At 37.8% G+C, this 20224-nt stretch overlaps 1 protein-coding gene across 4 annotated transcripts in view; it reads right to left on the bottom strand.

The window, feature by feature from the left end:
* TBC1D2B (TBC1 domain family member 2B) overlaps positions 1–20224 on the bottom strand; it is a 39442-nt gene that overhangs the window by 7398 nt on the left and 11820 nt on the right. For 3 of the 4 annotated variants that reach the window (XM_048081332.2, XM_013177492.3, XM_013177493.3), the window contains exons 3-11: positions 16268–16433; positions 11708–11865; positions 11215–11441; positions 7474–7866; positions 6009–6119; positions 4667–4860; positions 3512–4006; positions 1580–1697; positions 684–869 (exon numbers count right to left, since the gene is read on the bottom strand). In XM_048081332.2, coding sequence (XP_047937289.2) covers positions 684–869; positions 1580–1697; positions 3512–4006; positions 4667–4860; positions 6009–6119; positions 7474–7866; positions 11215–11441; positions 11708–11865; positions 16268–16433 — 2048 coding nt within the window. The remainder of the gene's footprint in view (positions 1–683; positions 870–1579; positions 1698–3511; positions 4007–4666; positions 4861–6008; positions 6120–7473; positions 7867–11214; positions 11442–11707; positions 11866–16267; positions 16434–20224) is intronic. The other variant, XM_067004074.1, reaches the window with a different exon arrangement.

Genomic DNA, 20224 nt, shown 5'->3' with positions numbered 1-20224 from the left:
TGTCAACCAACTTTGTCATAAGCTGGAAAAAGGATTACTTCATTCTGAAAATGCTTCAGGAAGTTCTGAACTTGTCTATGCAGAGCTGCCTTCACAAAATACCACTGTGTTAGAATGCTCAGATAAGGTTGACAAATTTAACTAACATGCAATCCTTGTCTATTTTACGTATCTCCTATTCTCTCCAACATCTGCTTTAATGCTATTACTGGGTTCAAATTCAATGATTTTCCTGCAGTGATTTTTTTTCACTATGATTTCACAAGTATGAAACATGAAAGTTCTTATGTCCCCACCCCCTCATTTTATGATAGGGGCCCAGACAGTCATTATTGGCCAACTGTAATTTAAATGTCTGCAAAATAAAGCAAATAGTCGCTGCAGAGAAGTCATTAATACTTGGTTACAACTCATTTTTACATCTTTTCAATACTTCTAACTTTCTTCTCCTTCACTTAAGTTTTCTTCTATATAACAGTAGCTCCAATTTTCATATCATTATTGTACATTGATTGACAGCACTGCCTATAGCTTTACTTTATAATGGTAAAAAAACGGTGGGTATGCAAAGTTTAACTGACAGGATTCCTGTGAAACCAACTTCCTGCACCCTGAAACTCAGTTACACCACAGTATCTTGTTACCAGATAACTACTAAAAAAAACTTAGCTTATTCAGTTCACCTTTGGTCCCTCATATAGGAATGAGTCCCATATTTTAAAAAGGATGTCACTAACGACACTGTCCACAAATACCACAAGAAACCAGTTGAAAGTTATAAGAGTATAGTCGACTTTGTACTGTTCAAAATGAGCATGCAGTCGTGGAAGTTTCTCACTCATTAAATCTTTGAATACTCGCTGATCAACCTAAAAAGAAAACACATGATATTATTGATCCTATATTTTCCACCGTACACATGGTTTGAAGTAGGGCTGATTTTTCTAGAGCTCGTTAGGAGTCCCAGGACTGTCAAGTCAACATTTCTGTGCTATATGCACCCAACCCACACACCATTACTTCAAAGCACGCCTCCCTTGCTGAAACAACTTCTGCTTCATAATCCACCCCATTTTAGAGGACTCCTCACACATAGATGTTGTGTTCCTGCTACTGGTCACTTGTGCTGCATCAGTGAACAAGCACCAGAGTAAAGAATGAGCTGCGGAGAGATCTGGAGAAGGGAGGAAGCAGCACGGCAGAGCACTGCCTGGAAGCAGGAGCCCTAAAGTGTATACTGCTCACACTACTGCAGAATGCATTCCAACCCCTACTCCCCAAGACAGCCCACAGCGCATCCCACTGATTTTGAGGAAAGAAACAATCAATCAGTTCCACCAACATTGTGAAACTAATAGTTTGAAGAGGGGTTAGGAACTGGAGCTCCAAGCAGGTCACTGAACATTCATTTCAGCTCGATACTCGGAGTCCTTTTCCCTGGTGCCTGGAACTCACTCCCACCAGCTCATTACATATTACCCCCCCCCAACCCCAAAAGGCATACCAAACAGTTTTAGAACAAAAGTTTCCAACAGGCTACAGTTTACAGGACCAGGCTTTATTTTGGCACAGCACATACCTGAGATCCTAGCAGTGTCTTCGTATAATAATCACGAGGCATGAAAACTTCCACTATTGTTACTAGACACCAAAATGCATCTTCCTGTTCCAAATACAGAAGAGCAATTGCTACCAATCTGAAAATAGGGTTTATTTGAAGAAGAACATTATAATAAATACCACAAAATGCATTAAGATGAATTACAATAGAGCCTTTGTTTCTGTTCAGCAGACATAAATAGATTAATAGGAGATAATGTAGCTTCAAATGAGGCAACGAGATACCTTCTCAGCCAATCCAAATATTTTTTATTCAATTCAGTACGAAACACTCAGGCAAAAGCCAAGTGATTTGCTAGAACACACTTTTCCGGGAACTAAGGCAAACTAATTAGAAGTTTGCAAGTCTTAAACCTACTACTCTGATCCCCAGACTTTTGTATTTCCTTACTGAAAAAGAGAAAGAGAAGATGGTTCCTGCATTTCACACACAATCATTTTAAGTTTAGAAAACTAATTTCTAGCAAATTTACTTTATATCCACTAAAGTTAAGTAATACTTTCATCTTCATATACCATGGTCTTTAAGAAAATACCTATAGTTTTTCAAAGACCTAACTTGTTCTAAGAATTTCCTAAAGTAGGAGGAAAAAAAGGATTCAAGAGCAGCATTCCTGGTTTTCCTGTTTCCAGTGAGGACTATGAAAGAAAAAGCAGAGGAATAGCTTTGTGTCATTGACAGCTGTTTGAATATGGAAGGTTACCTCAACTTGTTTTATTTCCGTGTGCAAGAGGAACTGCAGCATGTACTGCTTTTGACGTTACACAGCTTAACAAGATTATCATGCTTTGAAAGCTTAAAAGAATCAAGGCATGGAAAAATATTTAACTTGCTTTTAACTTCTTTAAGTATACTCAACAGCAGGATTGTTTATTTCTCTTTTAGGTTCTCTTTTGTGAAATATTCAGAAATTAAAAAAGCGGGGGTAGCAGGTGCATCCATTGTTCTACAGTTTGCATGAGTACTCCACTTTTGAGCAATGTTTATATATTAAGTAAGAAATCAGACCGAAGTGACTTAAAACCACCATGATTTAACTTGAAAACAGTTCCTTAAATAAATAAATAAATATTTCGTAAGCATTTGGGTAGGGCGAGTAGCTTTTTAAATGCTTGCCATGGATCTTCTCTATTGTATCTGTACCCTTCTTCAGTGCACATTTCAAATGATACAGCTGCTCTAGTTCAAGTCTTCTACCCTATTCTGGTATATCAGCTAGTACACAACCTGACATCTGTGGAATTGTAACATGGGGACAACAATGGCACATTAGACTAACATGGCTGTTTCAGATAACACCTTCCTTCACTACAGATCTCAAACTACCAAACCTATTTCAGCAAATGCCAATTGCCATGACATTATACTTCAAATTTTGCCTAGCCTTGTAGCACCAAAATAGTCCTTAAAACGATTACTGCAACTTCAGTTGAGGACATCCTGAAAGAAATGATGAACTTTGTGGCCTTAACACACACACAAAAATAAGATTTCAAGCATTTATTTCTGCTTATTTTAAAAAGCACACAAAAAACCTGCTAACAAATTCTTGCACACAATAGCAAAACGATCCCCTAGAATTGACTAGAAGACCTTATAAAACCTACATTTAAGTAGCCCATTTACTACGAATTAATGCCAGTTCCAATTTTGCAGAGCTGCTTTTAGAAGTCTTTAGAAGTCTTTAGAAGTCACTTTTAGAAGTGATCCAAGTCTTCTGCTTTTTATTGTTTAAAAACGTGATAATTATCTGCTTATTACTACATTACAAATTGCATACAACCCATGAGGAGAACTGCTGTCCAAAAGGCTGTTGCTATATAAGTGTTTTGAAAGTGCACATTGTTTCTTACACTGCGTAGTTATAACTTACAGTTCACAAAATCTTACCTGTTGAGCCCTTGGCAATAACCTATATCTGGATTTCTCCATGAAAACGCCAGCAGCACATTTCGCAGTTTTTGGATCCCTTCAGATGTTGGGGAAGAATAATGTTTGTTGTTTGGCAAAGTTCTCAAGAGATCCAATTCTATCTGTTTAGATGCAGGATTTTGTTTTTCTAGGGCATTCTGAAGCAAGGTCTGGAAGTACCCAGGAACTGTGCTGTCCTTGAATTTTTTAACGTGGAGATTGACACACCATTTCCATATCTTGGAACGATGTTCATGTGGAATCCCAGAACGAATAAGGTTCTTTAGTTCCACACAGCGCATCATCTCTCTATTCATCGTACTTGCAAGATAGTTTTCCCATTTTACCCCTGTGGAGATCTCCCGATTTTCACTGAGAGAAAGCGATCTCAGGTCCAAAGCTCGTGATTTTGCTACTAGTTTCTCTTCCTCATCATCTTCTGGGACTGTTTGGAAACCATATATATCATATTCACTGAAAGGACAGGAGAAAAAAAAAGTGCTCCTAAAGATGTGTTCAGCAATCCTGAAAGTTCCCATCCTAAGGTTATTTCCAGTACCCCTCAAGCTGCTCCCCATAGTTTTCTAGACGTTTTAACAGAACTATTATTCAGACATTTTTCTAAACTATATATTTTATTTAATATTCTAAAATCACATATTCAAAAAGACTTTGTGCCCATATACCAATATATACATCACTGCACAGATTAAGTGATTTATTTAAGAACAGGGTCAAGTCCAAGTTGGCCCATCTCTTCAATTGCTCATCTTCAGCAGCTATATAGCAACATTTGAGTTTAAATTCCATGCTGTATCTCAAATAAAGTACTTTATTTATTTAAATGTCAAAAATAATTTCATCACTATACCATTATTCATGATGGGAAATATATTAAAAACTCCAAATCCTGCAAATATATAACCCCACCATCTGTTTTCCATCGTTAGAACCAGGCCCACTGGTCAAGATACCCACAACAAACTCCTGAGGTGTGATACAATTCATCTGAGAGGTAGGTGCTCTAGCTGCCAATGATAGTACTTCCTTTATTACTACAGAAGGCATGTCCACAACATAATTTATACCCATATGTTTTATATATACACACACATTTTAATTGCACAAAATTACCTGACCAAGTATGGTTTGAAAAACGCTTGTTCTGGTTGTTCACTGGTTTCTGCTTTCAGGGCATCTTCTAGTAACTGTGCGATAACCTCACGAGCAGGGCTCTGCTCCTCAGAACAAACAGGAGTTTTCATTTCTTGAAGCAAGATCAAGTATTTACTTTCTATCTGACAGAGTTTAGCTTCCAAGCTAGTATACTGCAGAAAACAACATACAATATTTAAGACACATCTTCAGACATTTAGTTTGTATTACAGATCTCTTCAAATCTGATTCAATATTCAGAAATGATACTCATTTCAGTTGCTTAAAAACATTTAATTCAAGAATAGTCAACTTTACTCCCCAGTTTTGTAGCACCATGAAACATAAAGCAACTCTGACGTGGAAAATACATGTTATGTATACATTTTTATTACGATATTATAAAACTCTGCATCTAAAATACTTGAGAAAGATCTCATACTTTTTTTTTTTTTTACATAATTCTTTAAAAGCAGAATAGTAGCCTGCATGTATTTCTACCATACGTATATCTATATGTGGAAAACCTGAGTAAACTTTAATTATTATGTTGTATGAAGTACAAATCAATCACTTCGTGCTTCTAGAGAAATAGTTTTACTCTATGCACATTTGAACCCCAAGAACTTAAATGGAATTTTAAAGACATTAAGTAGTTAGGTAACAGCACATAGCAGTTGTCAACAAATTTCCATGCCAAAAATACAGCGTCTGGATTTGGCAGCTGTGCACACCACTTCCCAAAAAATATAGGCACACCCCACAGAACTTAGCTACAGGTATCTTGCCTTAGCTACAAGTGCGTGCACACACTATTTGCCCTAGGCAATGGAAATCTGTCATTTACCTGCAACTTCTCTACACTCAAATTCATCTATACAGAAACATTTCCAAAGTTACATTCACCATAATTTTCTCATCCTTCATGCTCAAGAGGGTAAAGCCCTATTCTGTGACGTACCATCAAAATGAAACACTATCACATCCTTTCATACACAGCCTGTTTTTGGTATACTTTAAGCTACTGCAGTTTTAATGCTGAGCAAGTGATACGTGCTTGCAGAAATACACATACTTGTGTTCATGAATTACGAAATAATGCACTTAACACTATTCTAAAGTCTACCGCATTTTTCAAGAATCCATTCAGATACATTGGTCTGTAAAAACTGTGTTTTTCATTTAACTGACTCTATCACATTTCATACTTCTGAATTGTTCCAGTTCTGTTATAGTTAAATTCCTTGAGTAGATTTACAAGTGAATTTTTGAAAACTGCATTAGACATAGCCAAAATGAAAACATGCTGTGTTAATCTGACCTTTGCCTGCCATTCTCTCTCTCTCACTTCTGCATTTCTTCGTAGAGCAGAAAGTTCCAAAATCTCCTTGTTTAAAAATTTGTTCTGGGTCTTATAACCCTGAAGATTGTCCTGTTAATAAAAGAAAACAAACTGGATTTTTAATAAAGATATCTTACAGATTGCGAATACCTATCAGAGAAAGCATACTTCAGAACAGAGACCAAGCAGCTACTAACAGGTATACTAATAGCTACTAAAATAATTAGGATCAAACCAAGTATTTTTAGCGTCCACTCAAGTCAAACACAGAGACTAGACAGCTATGAGCACGGAGGTATACAGGCTGGTGCTGTGCCTCACTTGCACAGTGCTATGCCCCCAGCAGAAGGCAGTTGGTCACTGCTTGCAGGCATGAGGCAAGACCAGCCCTGCAAAGCTGCCCCTCACTGTACCTGGAGGAGAACAAAATATGCATGCTGAACATGCCAGAGGGGTTGTGGTGCTGCGCACCAGCCAGAAGCACATGCAGTACAAGAACCGGGGGCAAATGAGTCCTGGGTTTTGGTTACCCTACCAGTCCTCAGTCATGTCTGCCTCCACACAAAAATATAAATCCTTATCAAAAGCTTCCTCACCAAATTTACTCGGCTCCAGGCTACAAATACTACTTCTGAAGGTTGAGGCTGTGAGATGAGGGACTCTCAACAACTACAACTTCCCACAATGAGCATCTGCAAGCTTTGTTCTCCTTTCTGCCCAGACTATTGATTTCTAGTTTCAATTTTATTTCCTAAAACTTCCAGGCTTACATACAAGAAATAAAGCTATGAACCTTTTAATACATTCTATGTGTCTCATATTCCAAATCGCTTGGAACTTTAATCAGTGTGGAATCAACATTTATACAAAGGCATGTTCAAAGCAAAGTCGGTAACTTCAGTAACTCCGTAAGAACCTGACACATTCACTGAGGTCAGTTAAAAGAATAACATGCATTGGTAACACCTGGAGCATCATTATTAATAGAAATTCTTCTACTCCTCTTTCCTTTTCTCCTTTACCGTTCATTCCTCATGCTTTTTGTTTCCTCACGCTTTTTGTTTCCTCACTTTTGATATTAAAGAAATAAAAAAGCAAGCATTTTGTTGGTATTCCTCCATGCTTATATTTTCCTCTTACCCTTACTTTTTTCCTGTTCCTTTGATTACTTCTCACATCACTCTTCCTCCACACCAAAGATTAAATTACTGTATGTATGAGATACTGTATTACAGCTGTACAGACCAGTTCAAAGTATACGAGTCCTGTTTAAATTGTTCACACAACAGTTCAAAGTGTAGATTCCAAGCAGAGAAAGCCTCAGGTGATGAGTATCTTGGAGAAATGCTGAAGTGATCTCCCCAGAAAATAGAGCAGACTAGAAAGTAGTTTTTAAAGGCAGCAGAGATTTCCCTATCCATCAAGACAGAGACATTGCTCTTACTTTTAGTCTGTCCAGTTCCTGTAGTTCCTTATTCATACAGGTGGCCACGGGAGAATTTACTGCGCCACTTTGGGAGGATGTATTGTCTTCACATTCGCTGAGCTGATGAGACAGTTTCATTATCACTTCATCTTTAGCTTGAATAGTTTCCATCAACATACCCAGCCGCTCATTGAGTTCTCCGACTTTACATTTCAGATTCTTTACTTCCTGCTGGAGACTATCTTTTTCCAGATTTAACTTTTCGAGCTGGTTGTTGAGACCCAAAATCTGGTCATCTTTTTGGTGCAACAGCTCTAATTTGTCTTTGGGAACCCCCTCACACAGACGGCTTGCAAAGTATTTATCATATTGGGAAGATCGGACTGTTTGCTGCAGAAGTCGCACAAGTTCCTGAGAATTTAAAAGAAAAAAGATTGAGCTGAAAAAGCAAAGCTGGAGAATTTATAGCTTAGAAATATACTGTCAAACAAAAGTAAGCTTTGGAATTATTATTTATTTATTTATTGCATCTGAGTTAATTTATAACAAACTTCTGATGGTGTTTAAGGAAAAAAGGAAATACATGACATGGTTCCTAGCAGGCTAACACCTCACAATGATTGGTTTATGTGGATGTCTTAAGTATCTTTCCCTGAGCTAAGGATCTTGCCTGGAAAGGCTACAGCCAGTTTAGGAAGAATTGTTGACAGCTACAGCAAAGCACTTACTTGGAAGCTGAAAACCACTTACTTGTAAGAAGCCCTGTTCTAAGAAATGAGAAGGGTTTAAACAACAACAAAAAAAAAAAAAAGAATGTTACAGCACAGAGAAGTGAAAGATAACTAACTGCCCTCTTCCCTAACAGTTGCAAAAAGATACTAAGGAGGAAAAAAAAAAAAAAAACACATGCTGCTTTGGTAAAAAGAAAGTCTTTGCAGGCTTGTTTAGAAAAGCCTTGCTACAGAACCAAGTCATGAACTGACTTGCCACAAAGGAGAAAAGGGAGTTTCTGTGGTCTTTGCAAAAAACAATGAAGTCTCTGAACATTTTTTATTTTTCAAGCAACAACAAATTTGTCCAGTGATTCTACTATTTTTGTCCTCTATTTCCCCATTTTAAAAAAAGTACCAGTATCCTTGTCCATGGGAATGCACAAACCCTGAACCATTACAACATTAGAATACTTATTTCACTTGCATGAAAGATGCCTGGGAATTCACAGGTATACACGCACAAAAGCAGCTGATTTTTAAGGCAGTTACACTGTAAGTAAAACCCTGCTTGCATCTTTGCTGGCATGAGATCCTACTACAACTTTCAGGAACTTAAGTTTTCTGTGAACAAGATCTGGGCTAGGTCTTGAAGTGCTCCTGAATGAGAATACCAGCCAATATCCAGTGAAGTTTGTTACATGCAAAGTTAAAAAGTGAAATTTTAAAACAGAAGACATACTGTAAAAAAGGTAGAGTCTGCTTTAGCTATTACTAGAAGCTCTCCAAAAGCTTAAGTGTAAAAGCTATATAACAAGAAGATATTCCAGATCAACACACTAAGAAAGGAAGAACAGACTGCTGACAGGCACATTTCACTAATATACGTTATTACTTTTCCTGTTTCCCATTTTTGGTTAATGGTCTAACGCTGTGGAACCATGGGAGGGTAAGTTCTAGCCTAGAATTATCTGCAACACCTATCAGTGAAACTGGGACTTCAATTGTTTTTTAAATAATAATTCTAACACTCATTAAGAATACAAGGACAGAAATAGCAATTTGTTCTTATGAAATTCCTAAAGCTTGAGTTGAATAAACACATCAGAAAATTTACAAAGACTTGGAAGTCTTAGACATGCCTAGAATGAACCACTGATTTTGAGACTGTTGCAAAGCTCTAACAGATTAGGTTTCTTTTCCTCACAACAACGAAGAGTAAACTGTAAAGACCTGGGTCTACAGAGTCAAATATCAAGCTACAGTCTTTAGAGGGGTCTGTGAAGGATCATTTGTTGAGGAAAATCTTGAGAAACTAGATTTTCTTCCTTCTTCCATTGTGATTTGACACTTTCACTATCTTAATGCTACTGGACCGAACTTCTAATAATTACTAAATAGCTGGATGATTTCATGGACGTAGTTCAGTGATACCCAAGTGTTCTATTTATCAAAAATAACAGCATCCAGACCGGCAACTTACATGTCAATTGACATTCAGTTATCAGGGAATCCTACTCAACAGGAACATACGTAATAGATGATCTTGCTTGTAAACAGTGACTACATAATAAGTTATCAATTCCTGTCTACTACTCTAAAGATTGTAAACTAAAATACAAGATCTGTCTAGTCACTCATGTTGCCAAGGAAAACATCCTACTTTTATCTTGCATCCATTTATCACAGTTCTAAATCCAGCCCAGTATCAACAGTGAGAAAATCTCAAGCTACTTGAGACGTACGTACTCTTTTTCTTCTCATGAGGACAGAAGGAGCTGAAAGGCCGCACCTCGAGTACTGTGTTCAGTTTTGGGCCCCTCGCTACAGGAAGGACATCGAGGTGCTCGAGCGAGTCCAGAGAAGGGCGACCAAGCTGGTGAGGGGTCTGGAGAACAAGTCTTACGAGGAGCGGCTGAGGGAGCTGGGCTTGTTCAGCCTGGAGAAGAGGAGGCTCAGGGGCGACCTCATCGCTCTCTACAGTTACCTGAAAGGAGGCTGTAGAGAGGTGGGGGTTGGTCTATTCTCCCACGTGCCTAGTGACAGGACGAGGGGGAATGGGCTAAAGTTGCGACAGGGGAGGTTTAGGTTGGATGTTAGGAAGTACTTCTTTACCAAAAGGGTTATTAAGCATTGGAACGGGCTGCCCAGGGAGGTGGTGGAGTCACCATCCCTGGAGGTCTTTAAAAGACGTTTAGATGTAGAGCTTAGGGATATGGTTTAGTGGAGTACTTAGTGTTAGGTCGGAGGTTGGACTCGATGATCTTGAGGTCTCTTCCAACCTAGAGAAATCTGTGAATCTGTGAATCTGTGAATTATGTTTCATTAGAACATAGTGAGATTTCACACAAAACCTGTCTCAGAAGCACAAATGTACTCCTTGGAGAGAACACCTAAAAAGCATGTAAAGGCATTCATTACCTTGTTTTCCCTTTGATCATCTTACACACTGGAAAACACAAATAGTGAAGCTAGCAGCTCCAAGCGTGACCTAAACTCTATTTCTTCTTAAAATTAGTAGAAATTCCTTCAGGTAAAACCAAGTTATTTAATAAATCTGAGCAAGCAGGGGGTATACAAGTATGAACACTGTATGAGGGCAATACTAAGTGCATAGATTTATGCTTAGGGTCTATGATTCACAAAATCTTTTTGTGCTGATACTCTGTGATACAATAGGAGTGGGAAGGTGTCAGTTACCACTCTGCCACTCTCCTCTTTTGTAGCAAAGGAAACAACAAGAACAGAACAAAGAAGAAAAACTTGAAACAAGAAGTTCCTCAGGAATTACCAGTACTAATCAGAGGTTTTTTTCTTCTGCATTATCTGCCAAGATCTTTGCAGACACTGGGAAACCTAGCTTCAAAGAGTAAGATACACATATAGAAAGTCTTTGTTTCAAGACTTGTTGTAAATGAAGGTTCATTACATACCATTATTTTCTACCAACAATGAGCTCTTAATATAGTTAGGTGTCCATATGGGGCAAACAAACAATCACCTGTCACATCCATTTGCATTTGTGCACTTTGCCTGAAGGCTTAGTTACCTTTTGGCTCAGAAGATCTTTCTTCAGCTTTTCCAATTCTTCTTGCTGGCTTTGATATTTCAGTTGCAGTTCAGACACTAGTTTGTTGCCATTACCAGAATACCACTCAGTTGGAGAGGAGTCACTGCTGTTCCGGTTTTTGCTTGATCCAATCATGTCTTTTAAAGGGCGTCTCGGTTTTTGTGGAATGCGGCCAAAATCAAATGGAAAAGCTGAGCTAGTCAGTCCTGCATAAAATGTCATTTAATTAACAGATATTTCAAAGCATTCAAATTTCCTTTAAAAATATACTATTTAGACTCTTAGGAACATTTGAACAGCTCGATACTCTCAAACACATCACAAGCAAGTAATTTTAGAAAGAGTTTACTGAGCTCTGGATGTGGTGTGTTAATAAATGATAAATTTTAACTTATTTCCCAGAGATACAAATATCACAATGCACTACAATAAAGGAGGAAGGGCAAGAGCTCCTCCTTCCTCCCGTTTCTACCTTTATTTCCTTCTGCCAGGTTTTTCCTCTTTTCTTCCAGGGCCATCGAGTCCTCCAAGTCTTTTGGGGTTGGATCTAGCAATTCCCACTCTTCACTGGTATAAAATATGCTCTTGCGATTTTCGTTATTCCCTTTTCTTAAAGATGACATTGAATTTCTGTGAAAAGCACAGTAGAAAAAGAGACCGACATTTGTCCATTTTGTATTAATTTTATCATTATTTTTTAAGACAACCACTGTAGCTGAAACAATGCAAACAAAATATAAGCTAAAAACACAAGCATAACCAAAACCTAACAAAATCTCGAAGGAAATAAAGCATATCCTATTAAACAACACCAGCTAGCAACTACTGTATGTTTCAAAAAAGAATTCTTTCACTAACAATAAATGAATATTTTGCAAGACCCTCATGGTCTTTTCTATCATCCTCTGTTTTATCCTTGTTTTGGCAAGGAAAAAGAGATAAATTAAAGATTTAAAAGCAGCATCTCTGTATTGATTGGTTATTTTAGCTCTAAATTTTAGGATAATCACCAAGCATTAAACAGAAGAGCATGCAGTCAAAACACACGTTATATTATCACATTCTGGATTAACATCAAACTTGGGATCATCCAAGGGACCTGCTGTAGCTGCTGCTGACTGACTCCTTAGCAGTTTTTCCTTCCTGAGGTAGAATGTCGCCAATTACCTACAAGAACATTTCAGAGGCAACCTCTAAATTCCAAACAGATAATTCTATAAAAGAGCAATATACTTCACAAACAAGGTAAGATTCCCCTACCCAGCTTCCCCCACAACTATAATGCTGCCAAAAATGTTCAAGTCCACACTTATGTATGATCCAAAGTCTGAATATTAATGTAGCTCAGTATTGTCAAGTTTTTGTTCAATTACAGGGAATTCCACATCAATCCACACAAATCAGCTTAGTGTTTTAGATACAAAGTTGAAAAGAAATACGTTTAGTATCTCAGCATTTCCTACATAGTCTTCGCACATGGAAGCCCACAGAAACACTTACAACTCAGTCAGCCCCGTTCTCTTTTCTTACTCTGCAAACTGTAAACAGAAAGTAAGCCATATGACACCTTCATGATTATTTCATGATCCAATCCAGTCTTCGATCAGATGTCAAATATCTTCTCAGGCTGAGAATGAACTCTAGGCTAATCATTCATTATGTAGTGCAAAATTCCTATAATCTGGTTAACTGATTAACTGATTAATAAGACTATTTTAACAATCAATTTGCAAGTGTGACAGAGACTGAGTTGCACAACACCTTTAATCTCCTTCCAGTCTTTTCAGTAAGAAAGATCACAATTTCTGTTGGGGGGAAGAAGCCCCATTTTAATGTTCAGAGCAAACAGATCAAATTAGATGATGATCAGTGTATTTCCTAGGCCACCCATAATTGTCATCAGCTGGCATCTCTACAGCTATTCTCTGAATAGTGGCTCATCTCTTAGAATGCACTCCCCAGCTGCCTTTTCTAGCCTTGGTCAATGTCAGTATTTAGAGCCTGTCCAAACACCACCTTTTGAAGCTTCACAACTCAAAAGAAACAAGAAGTCAAATCACTCCCAGAAAACCTTTTAAAATGCTGTTAGGCCCATGAATAATCAGAGCTGATGCTGATTTTTGTAAAGCTCTTGCACAGAATTGTTAAGTGCACTGAACTAGGACAGCTTCATTGCTTTCTATTAGATTATAGCAAAACAAAATTTGAAAAAACAACAAAACCATTTATTTTCCTAAGCAAAGTGTAACAAGTATAACAGAAACTAAGATCTGAACATATGATCTACTGATTCCTTATTTCTAAATGTTTTTATTATAAGTCTTATTTTATGATTATATAATTTGACATTACCCTAGTCCAGTATACTTTCACACGTGTATTCTACACAAACAAGAGATGCAAGAAGGTGACAGCACTGAGACAAAAAAACTCAGGCTTGAATGCCACTAGTGCTTGAAGATGGATTTTAAAGAAGTCGAAAACCATGTTTCAGCTTTAGCTACCGTAAATATACATACAGCTTATCACAAAGACACATTTTTCAATTTCTTCCACCTTAACTCACCACTGCTCCTTAGGATGTAAACGCAGTTGCTATAGGAACACATTCTCTGGCAAAAACACCATAAATGTGTTCAGGATCAAAGGTAAGTCCGTGACTAAGACATTACAGGTACTTGAATACATCCTCCAGTAATGTGGAAAATTCTCTGAAGTTTTAGAGACACCTTGACTGATTCTCTAACACTGGGGTTAAAACTAGTCACAATCCAATAGGATATTAGATAGTGCACACATTTTCTAGAGGTGATTAATTTTCTCAAGTTTAATAATTCGCTTTCACCACTATGAAAACATTCACAACCTTGCCCTACACAGAGGTTCAATACAACTAAACAGACCTCTTGTGGCACACACATGAATGATCATCGGTCCAGTAAAAGATCACATGTCCATCTGGAAGTGATAAATGAGATCGTATATGCAGCCTAATTCCTTCCACATGTTAACATGTAAGACCTACATAATCAATTCATGCTTTTTCACATGAATGCTATTTAAAATGGCCAAAGCATAAACCAAAGCTGTGCAAGGAGAAAGGCTGCTGCCTGAGGGACACCTGCACTATTACTGAACAGTCATGCTTATTAATTGGGCATCATTCATTGTAGGACTGAATGAGGGAAAGATTTGGGGATTGGAAGCATGTAATTATGCTTACTTAAACACTTAACACAGAAGAAGTTCAAATTAAGGTTATAAATGCCCTTGCCCTCTCTGGAGGAGCTGTTAACAGCCATTAGAAGGAATTGCCTGTAATGAATCCTTTGGAGAAAAAAATCCCTCTTTCTTGTGAAAACAGCATAGATTAGATGACTGCTACAGATCAAAATCTCAAAGCAAATTTATCTTACTAGACACAGGAACTGAAGTGCTTGTGACCTGCTAGCTCAAAACAGGCAGGGGTAATGCCAGTCCATAGCTTTAAAGGCATGTTACTGCAAGGCCTCTGCTAAGGTGAACACATCTGTCAGAGGTTTTGGCATGTTACTGTGCAACTAACTGGCTTCTGACAAGGTTGTCACTCTTGTCCCAGGGACAAAAGACATGGCCAAAGAGTGTGCAACTGTCCACATATACACTTCAGATTCTCACTGCTGGCTCAGTAAATCCTCTGCAAAATGATTTTTGAAAAGCTCAGGAGAGTATGTTTGAGCATAACAAACAATCCTGAGAGTAAAACTATTTCCCACTGTTACCAGTTTGCAAGGAGGAATGCCTTCTTTAAAATTTAGAGGGGACACTAGAGCACACCATGTAAAAAAATCTGTAACTTTGTTTTTCAAAAACAAAGCTTGTTAGTAGATATTATCTTATTTTTTCTATGAACATTTTCAGAGATGAACCACTGCAGCTGAACATGTCCAGAAAGAGTGGAATGGAGGAGGAAGACATTCACCCTGCAAGAGCTTCAGAGCGTGAAGTTTTCTTTCTTACATACTGGCAGAGATCTGCACAGACTCCAAACCATTAGGATCACAGCTACACACAAAAAGGCCAGCTCTTCAATGTTACACTAAAATAGCTGCTGGACCACCAGAAACAACTCTCTCTCACCAACAGGGATTCCCAAACCCTAGCTCAACCACCAGCCTTTCTGCTCTGTTTAAGGGAAACAATGGAACACACAAACCAGGCAACACTGAGAAGCTTACACTGACACTGCCCTTCTAGCTAGACTTCCCCAAAGCACATTGTCTGCAATTCAGAAAAAAACAAAATCAAGAAGGAAGTTTTAAAACACAAGCAACATTCTTTAAATTATCCTCAAATTCACCTATCTTGTCTCATGTAATTTTTCTTCTATTATGACCAAATGTAAATTCTGCCAAGTCGAAGTGGCTGTGCAAACCCAAGAAGCCACACAAGACTACCAACTGAAGTAATGAAGCAGGACATGCAGTAACAGGATTTATGTATTTCTTATTCCAGACATAACTCATCTTTACTGGAACTTAAATGATGGTCTGTACAGCCATTAAAAAAAGCCAAGTAGCATACTTCGTGACCTCTCAGATCTCTGTGCTTAACAGGAAGGCTTTAAAAGGGATGTTTAACTCAGCATGGCACTGCTGATGAAACCAAACGACATTTTATTGACAGCTCAAGAGGGATGTGGTCTAGTTGCCCAAGCCACAGCTCTGCTTTGTGAACTGCTCTGTAATAGCACTGCAATATCCTTCAAATAGAAGCGGAAGATTCATCTATACTGGCAAAGTAAAATAGAAAAAAAAAAATCAGAAGGAAACTGTAAACAGGAGAGCTGAAAAAGAGTATTGCTGCTTTCCTTAAAACAACTTAGAGTAAACTCAGTAAGAGTGAGGGGACAGGCTGTGGCTTCGCTGTTGTTCAGAACGTGTCTACCACATTTTTGCTCAGGAATTCAAACTACATGTATTTCAAATCTGTAGGATTCCAGTAGGAAACTCTGTCTGCCAGCAACTATCATTCCCCCACGTCACCAACTTACTTGATTTCAGTGCTCCATTGTTTAAGTGAGAAATTGATGGCACTTGGTTGGACTGGCGCAGGCTGGGAAGCTGCTTGTTCCCCCACCAGCTCTGTAGGAGAAATCTCCACAGCTAGAATAGTTCTAGCTCTCTCTGCTGAAGCATTTTGGCTTAGGATACTCAAATCTATTAAAAAAAAAAAAAAGGAAAAAAAGAAAAAAAGCAAAACTTTCAGTGAGTAAAAGAGCAGCTGTTATATAAAGCAATATATTACTAGGTCTGTTAGTAATGTAGTCAGGGTTTTATCTTAAATTCTATCTTAACTTTGTAAAATACTCTGTTCAACTTTAAAAAAGACACTTTCTCAGCAAGCTCTCAATGCAGCCACATACTTCTGATAACAGGACTCGTGTTAACGCTCTCGCAGTGTTATTTCATGACCAACTCATAATCTCAACTAGCCAATATTGACTCATCTAGTTTAAGCAGCTGTGAAGCCATACAAATTAAGGTGGATTCATTATATTAACCAATAAAACCCCTTGTAAAACAAGCTCAGGTCTATCAGAACTCCTAAGTCAGGAACAGCATCACCACAGTACTGTTACACTGTGTGACCCATACCCCCTGCTCCTGACCCCTGGCAATATGGTTAGCATAACCAGCAATAAGGCATATATCCAAAATATTTAAGTGGGCTGCTAACATATACCCCTGCCATACTAAAACTACGCCACTCAGATAAAAATTCTGCAGTTTGAAAAGAAACTCATGTGCCATGCAAAGGAGTTGTATATTACTAGTAACAAAAAAGTTTTAACATTTTCAGCAATTCAGTATAAAATCTACTTGCATTTAACCTGCCATGTTTCACTGAGCATCACCTGAAAAGCAAGCATCTGCATAAAATGAGATGAGCTTAAGATTCAGTTCCCTCTGAGCATGCTTTAGGTATGCAATGGTTATATTATTTCTCAGCTGCTATAAAAGAATACATTTTGGCACAAAACATATACGGGCCCTAGCATGAAACTCTGTAGCACCTTCCCCTTCATCCTTTTCAGCTTCCTTGAGTTTTTGTTTGGTTTTGTGGGTTTTTTTTGTCTTTTTTTTGGTTGGTTATTTGTTTTTTGTTGTTGTTGTTTTGCTTTTTTTGGTGCTTCATGCTCACAGCTATCCTAACACAAGTATCCTACACAAGTACATGCTCTGGAAGAAAGAATGTGTCATTACAACTCACTCTGAAAGCAAAATATACAACAAAAAAGAAAAAATAATTGCCCTTTTGTAATAACTCCTAGGGTCTCCACCCATTTAATGAATCCAGATAGTAAAGGTGTTTCAATGTTGATTAAGAAAATGTTCTTATCTGAGCACTGATTCTGTCTATTAACTTGAAAGAAAAACAGAAATCCCATGATATGATCATAGTATCACCAGAAGGGAATAAAGAAATAAAATCCAAAACCACATTACATTTCTGCAATGTTTCTTTGCTGAAGCATACAAAAACAACTTAATCTATCACTAGCATAATAAAATGCATAAGATAAAATGAATGCAATAGAGCCCAAACGGGTAGCTAACTTATTTGCTGTCTTGTCATTTCTTCTTCTTAAAAGCCACATAACATAACTAACTGAAGGAACTTGACTAGTCTTCAGTTGTCCTCAAACAAAATGTAAGAATTCTGACATTAGTATTCATGAGCTGGACTTGATGGTCCTTGTGGGTCCCTTCCAACTCAGGATGTTCTACGATCTACAGCTAATTTAACACACACAGCAGGTTCTGCTCTATAATATGAGCTGGTAGAAAAAAAAAGATTTGAAAAATATCAACTGAGTTCTTGAACTGTAGCACTGAAAGTCAGTTGAAATGGGAGTAAAGAAAAGTGAGCCTTCCACAGTTGAAGGAATCCATCAGTCAAGGTGACCCAGAATATAAAGCCGTTGTTCAACAGCTTAAGTGGGTAAGGCAGCTTGAGAAAGCACACCTGCTCTTCCACACTGCCAAAAACACTTATGCAGCAAGGAAAAAAAAAAATGAAAAACAGGAGTTAGTTTTTGGACAATGGTTCTTACTGCATCTGTTATGACTTAGACAAAGGAACTTTCTTGCCAATAAGGACATGCAGAGAAGGCCAAGGAGAAAATACCCACCCAAAAGCCCCATTTGTGCGTTGTAGAATGCATAGGAACTCTTTATGGGACAATTTATGTATTAAATCATTAGCTGACATTACTCATGCCCATACCTCCTGCACTGAGCAGGGGTAAGGTCGTATTTTAATAACCTTGCCTATTGGTGAACCTGTTAAAACATTTTTTATGAATAACTATAGCTGAAAGACAAATGAAAACTCAGTTATCGGTGTTTGGGAGGTAAGATTGATAATGTAATATCTGCACTTCAAAAGTTTACTTCAGGTGTTAAAGGAGAAATTAATAAATTGGAGTCTTTCTTTGCAGAAGAGCCTGTAACAGACTAGATAATGTATCCTATTTTGAGATTCCAGGGTTCAAAAGCAGTTCAGAAAAGTAAAAATCCACGTCAAACTTCCACATGTGCATCTGGGGTATAGTTCTGCCAAATGGTATACCTCCTACAAAGCAACTAAATCCTTCCCGTGCAACAGACCAGTGATGACTAAATATCAAACTAGCTCCAACACCTGACATTAGTATGGTACAATTACACTGAGACAACTAGTAATTAACAGTGGCCTGTCATCTAAGAGAAATATTCATGACAGCAGACAAAGTAATGTCAATATCTGATTTTTACATCTGTATCCAGTTCTTTGTGACTTTTTTCTGAATACACTGATTGGAGGTGTGAACTACATGGCAGATACAGCACAGCAACATGGCTGTTACTGCAAACATTTCCCCAATCTCATTTTTGAACTTATTTTAAAACATAGCAATCTTAGAAATGCATGACATACCATTTTGCATTACTGCAAATTAAGAGTTGAGAAATTAAGAATGGCCAATTTTAGTGCTGAAATAATGAAGACTACATTAACAGTCAACCAATTAAAAATTCAAATCCTAAAAAGAATAAATCATTTATTTGACTTACATGGTACTAAAGCAGCTCCATTACAAATCCTACGGAATCTTTTGTTACACAGCTTTCCCACAGCCCTCTTGAAAAATGTTTTAAACCATTTTTCCACATCTTTACCACTTCCTTTGATTATTCTTATAAAAACTTCTAAACTTGATCTACGAAGCTTTCCCCAAACCCTACATACGTTCCAGTTACTCCAGACTTCCGAACTCAAAAACAGCTCCAAAAAAAAAAATATATATATATACACACACAGGAGTAAAAAGGGGGAGGCACAAAATAGACAAGACTACAGCGAGCAGTTTCACTTCTGGACCAAAGCAGACTATTTCCCCACTTAAAACATTAGTGATAGCACCTGTATTAAAGCCTCAGCAAAAGAAACCAATTTCTGTGCTCCAGTATAACGCACATCTTGGAACACACAGTAAGGGCTTTTTAAAAGACACAAGTTAGTCATCATCATGGAACCAGCGCCTTAGAGAGTCCTACCAGAAACTTTTGCAGTACTTCTTCGAAAAGTAAAAATAATAATTCAGGCTCTTCCCACTCTCCCCTGAAGGAATCCCTACTTAAACCATTCAGTTACGATAAAATCATTATTGCGATAAGCAGTACCAAAAATGAGATACTACAGATGCAGTTTCAAATTACACATAATGGAGTTTAAATGCCGGCTGTCCACAAAAGGGATGGGTCTACTCAGCCCATGCATTCCCTTCTGTCATTAGTTGCATTGGATTTAATAAATTTAAAAAAAAACACAGTCCTATAACAAATTGATTCATCTTGCTGATCCAGAAAAAACCAACAACTTATAAGAAAACAGCAGATGAGTGATCTAAAGTGACGGCGCTTTTTCACTTGTTATTGCTGCATCTGAAGCAAAGCAGGAATGA

The sequence above is a fragment of the Anser cygnoides genome, chromosome 11, assembly GCF_040182565.1.
Source record: "Anser cygnoides isolate HZ-2024a breed goose chromosome 11, Taihu_goose_T2T_genome, whole genome shotgun sequence".
NCBI lineage: Eukaryota > Metazoa > Chordata > Aves > Anseriformes > Anatidae > Anser > Anser cygnoides.
The sequence above is the reverse complement of the archived record's forward strand: the minus strand, read 5'-3'. Positions and strand labels throughout refer to the sequence as shown.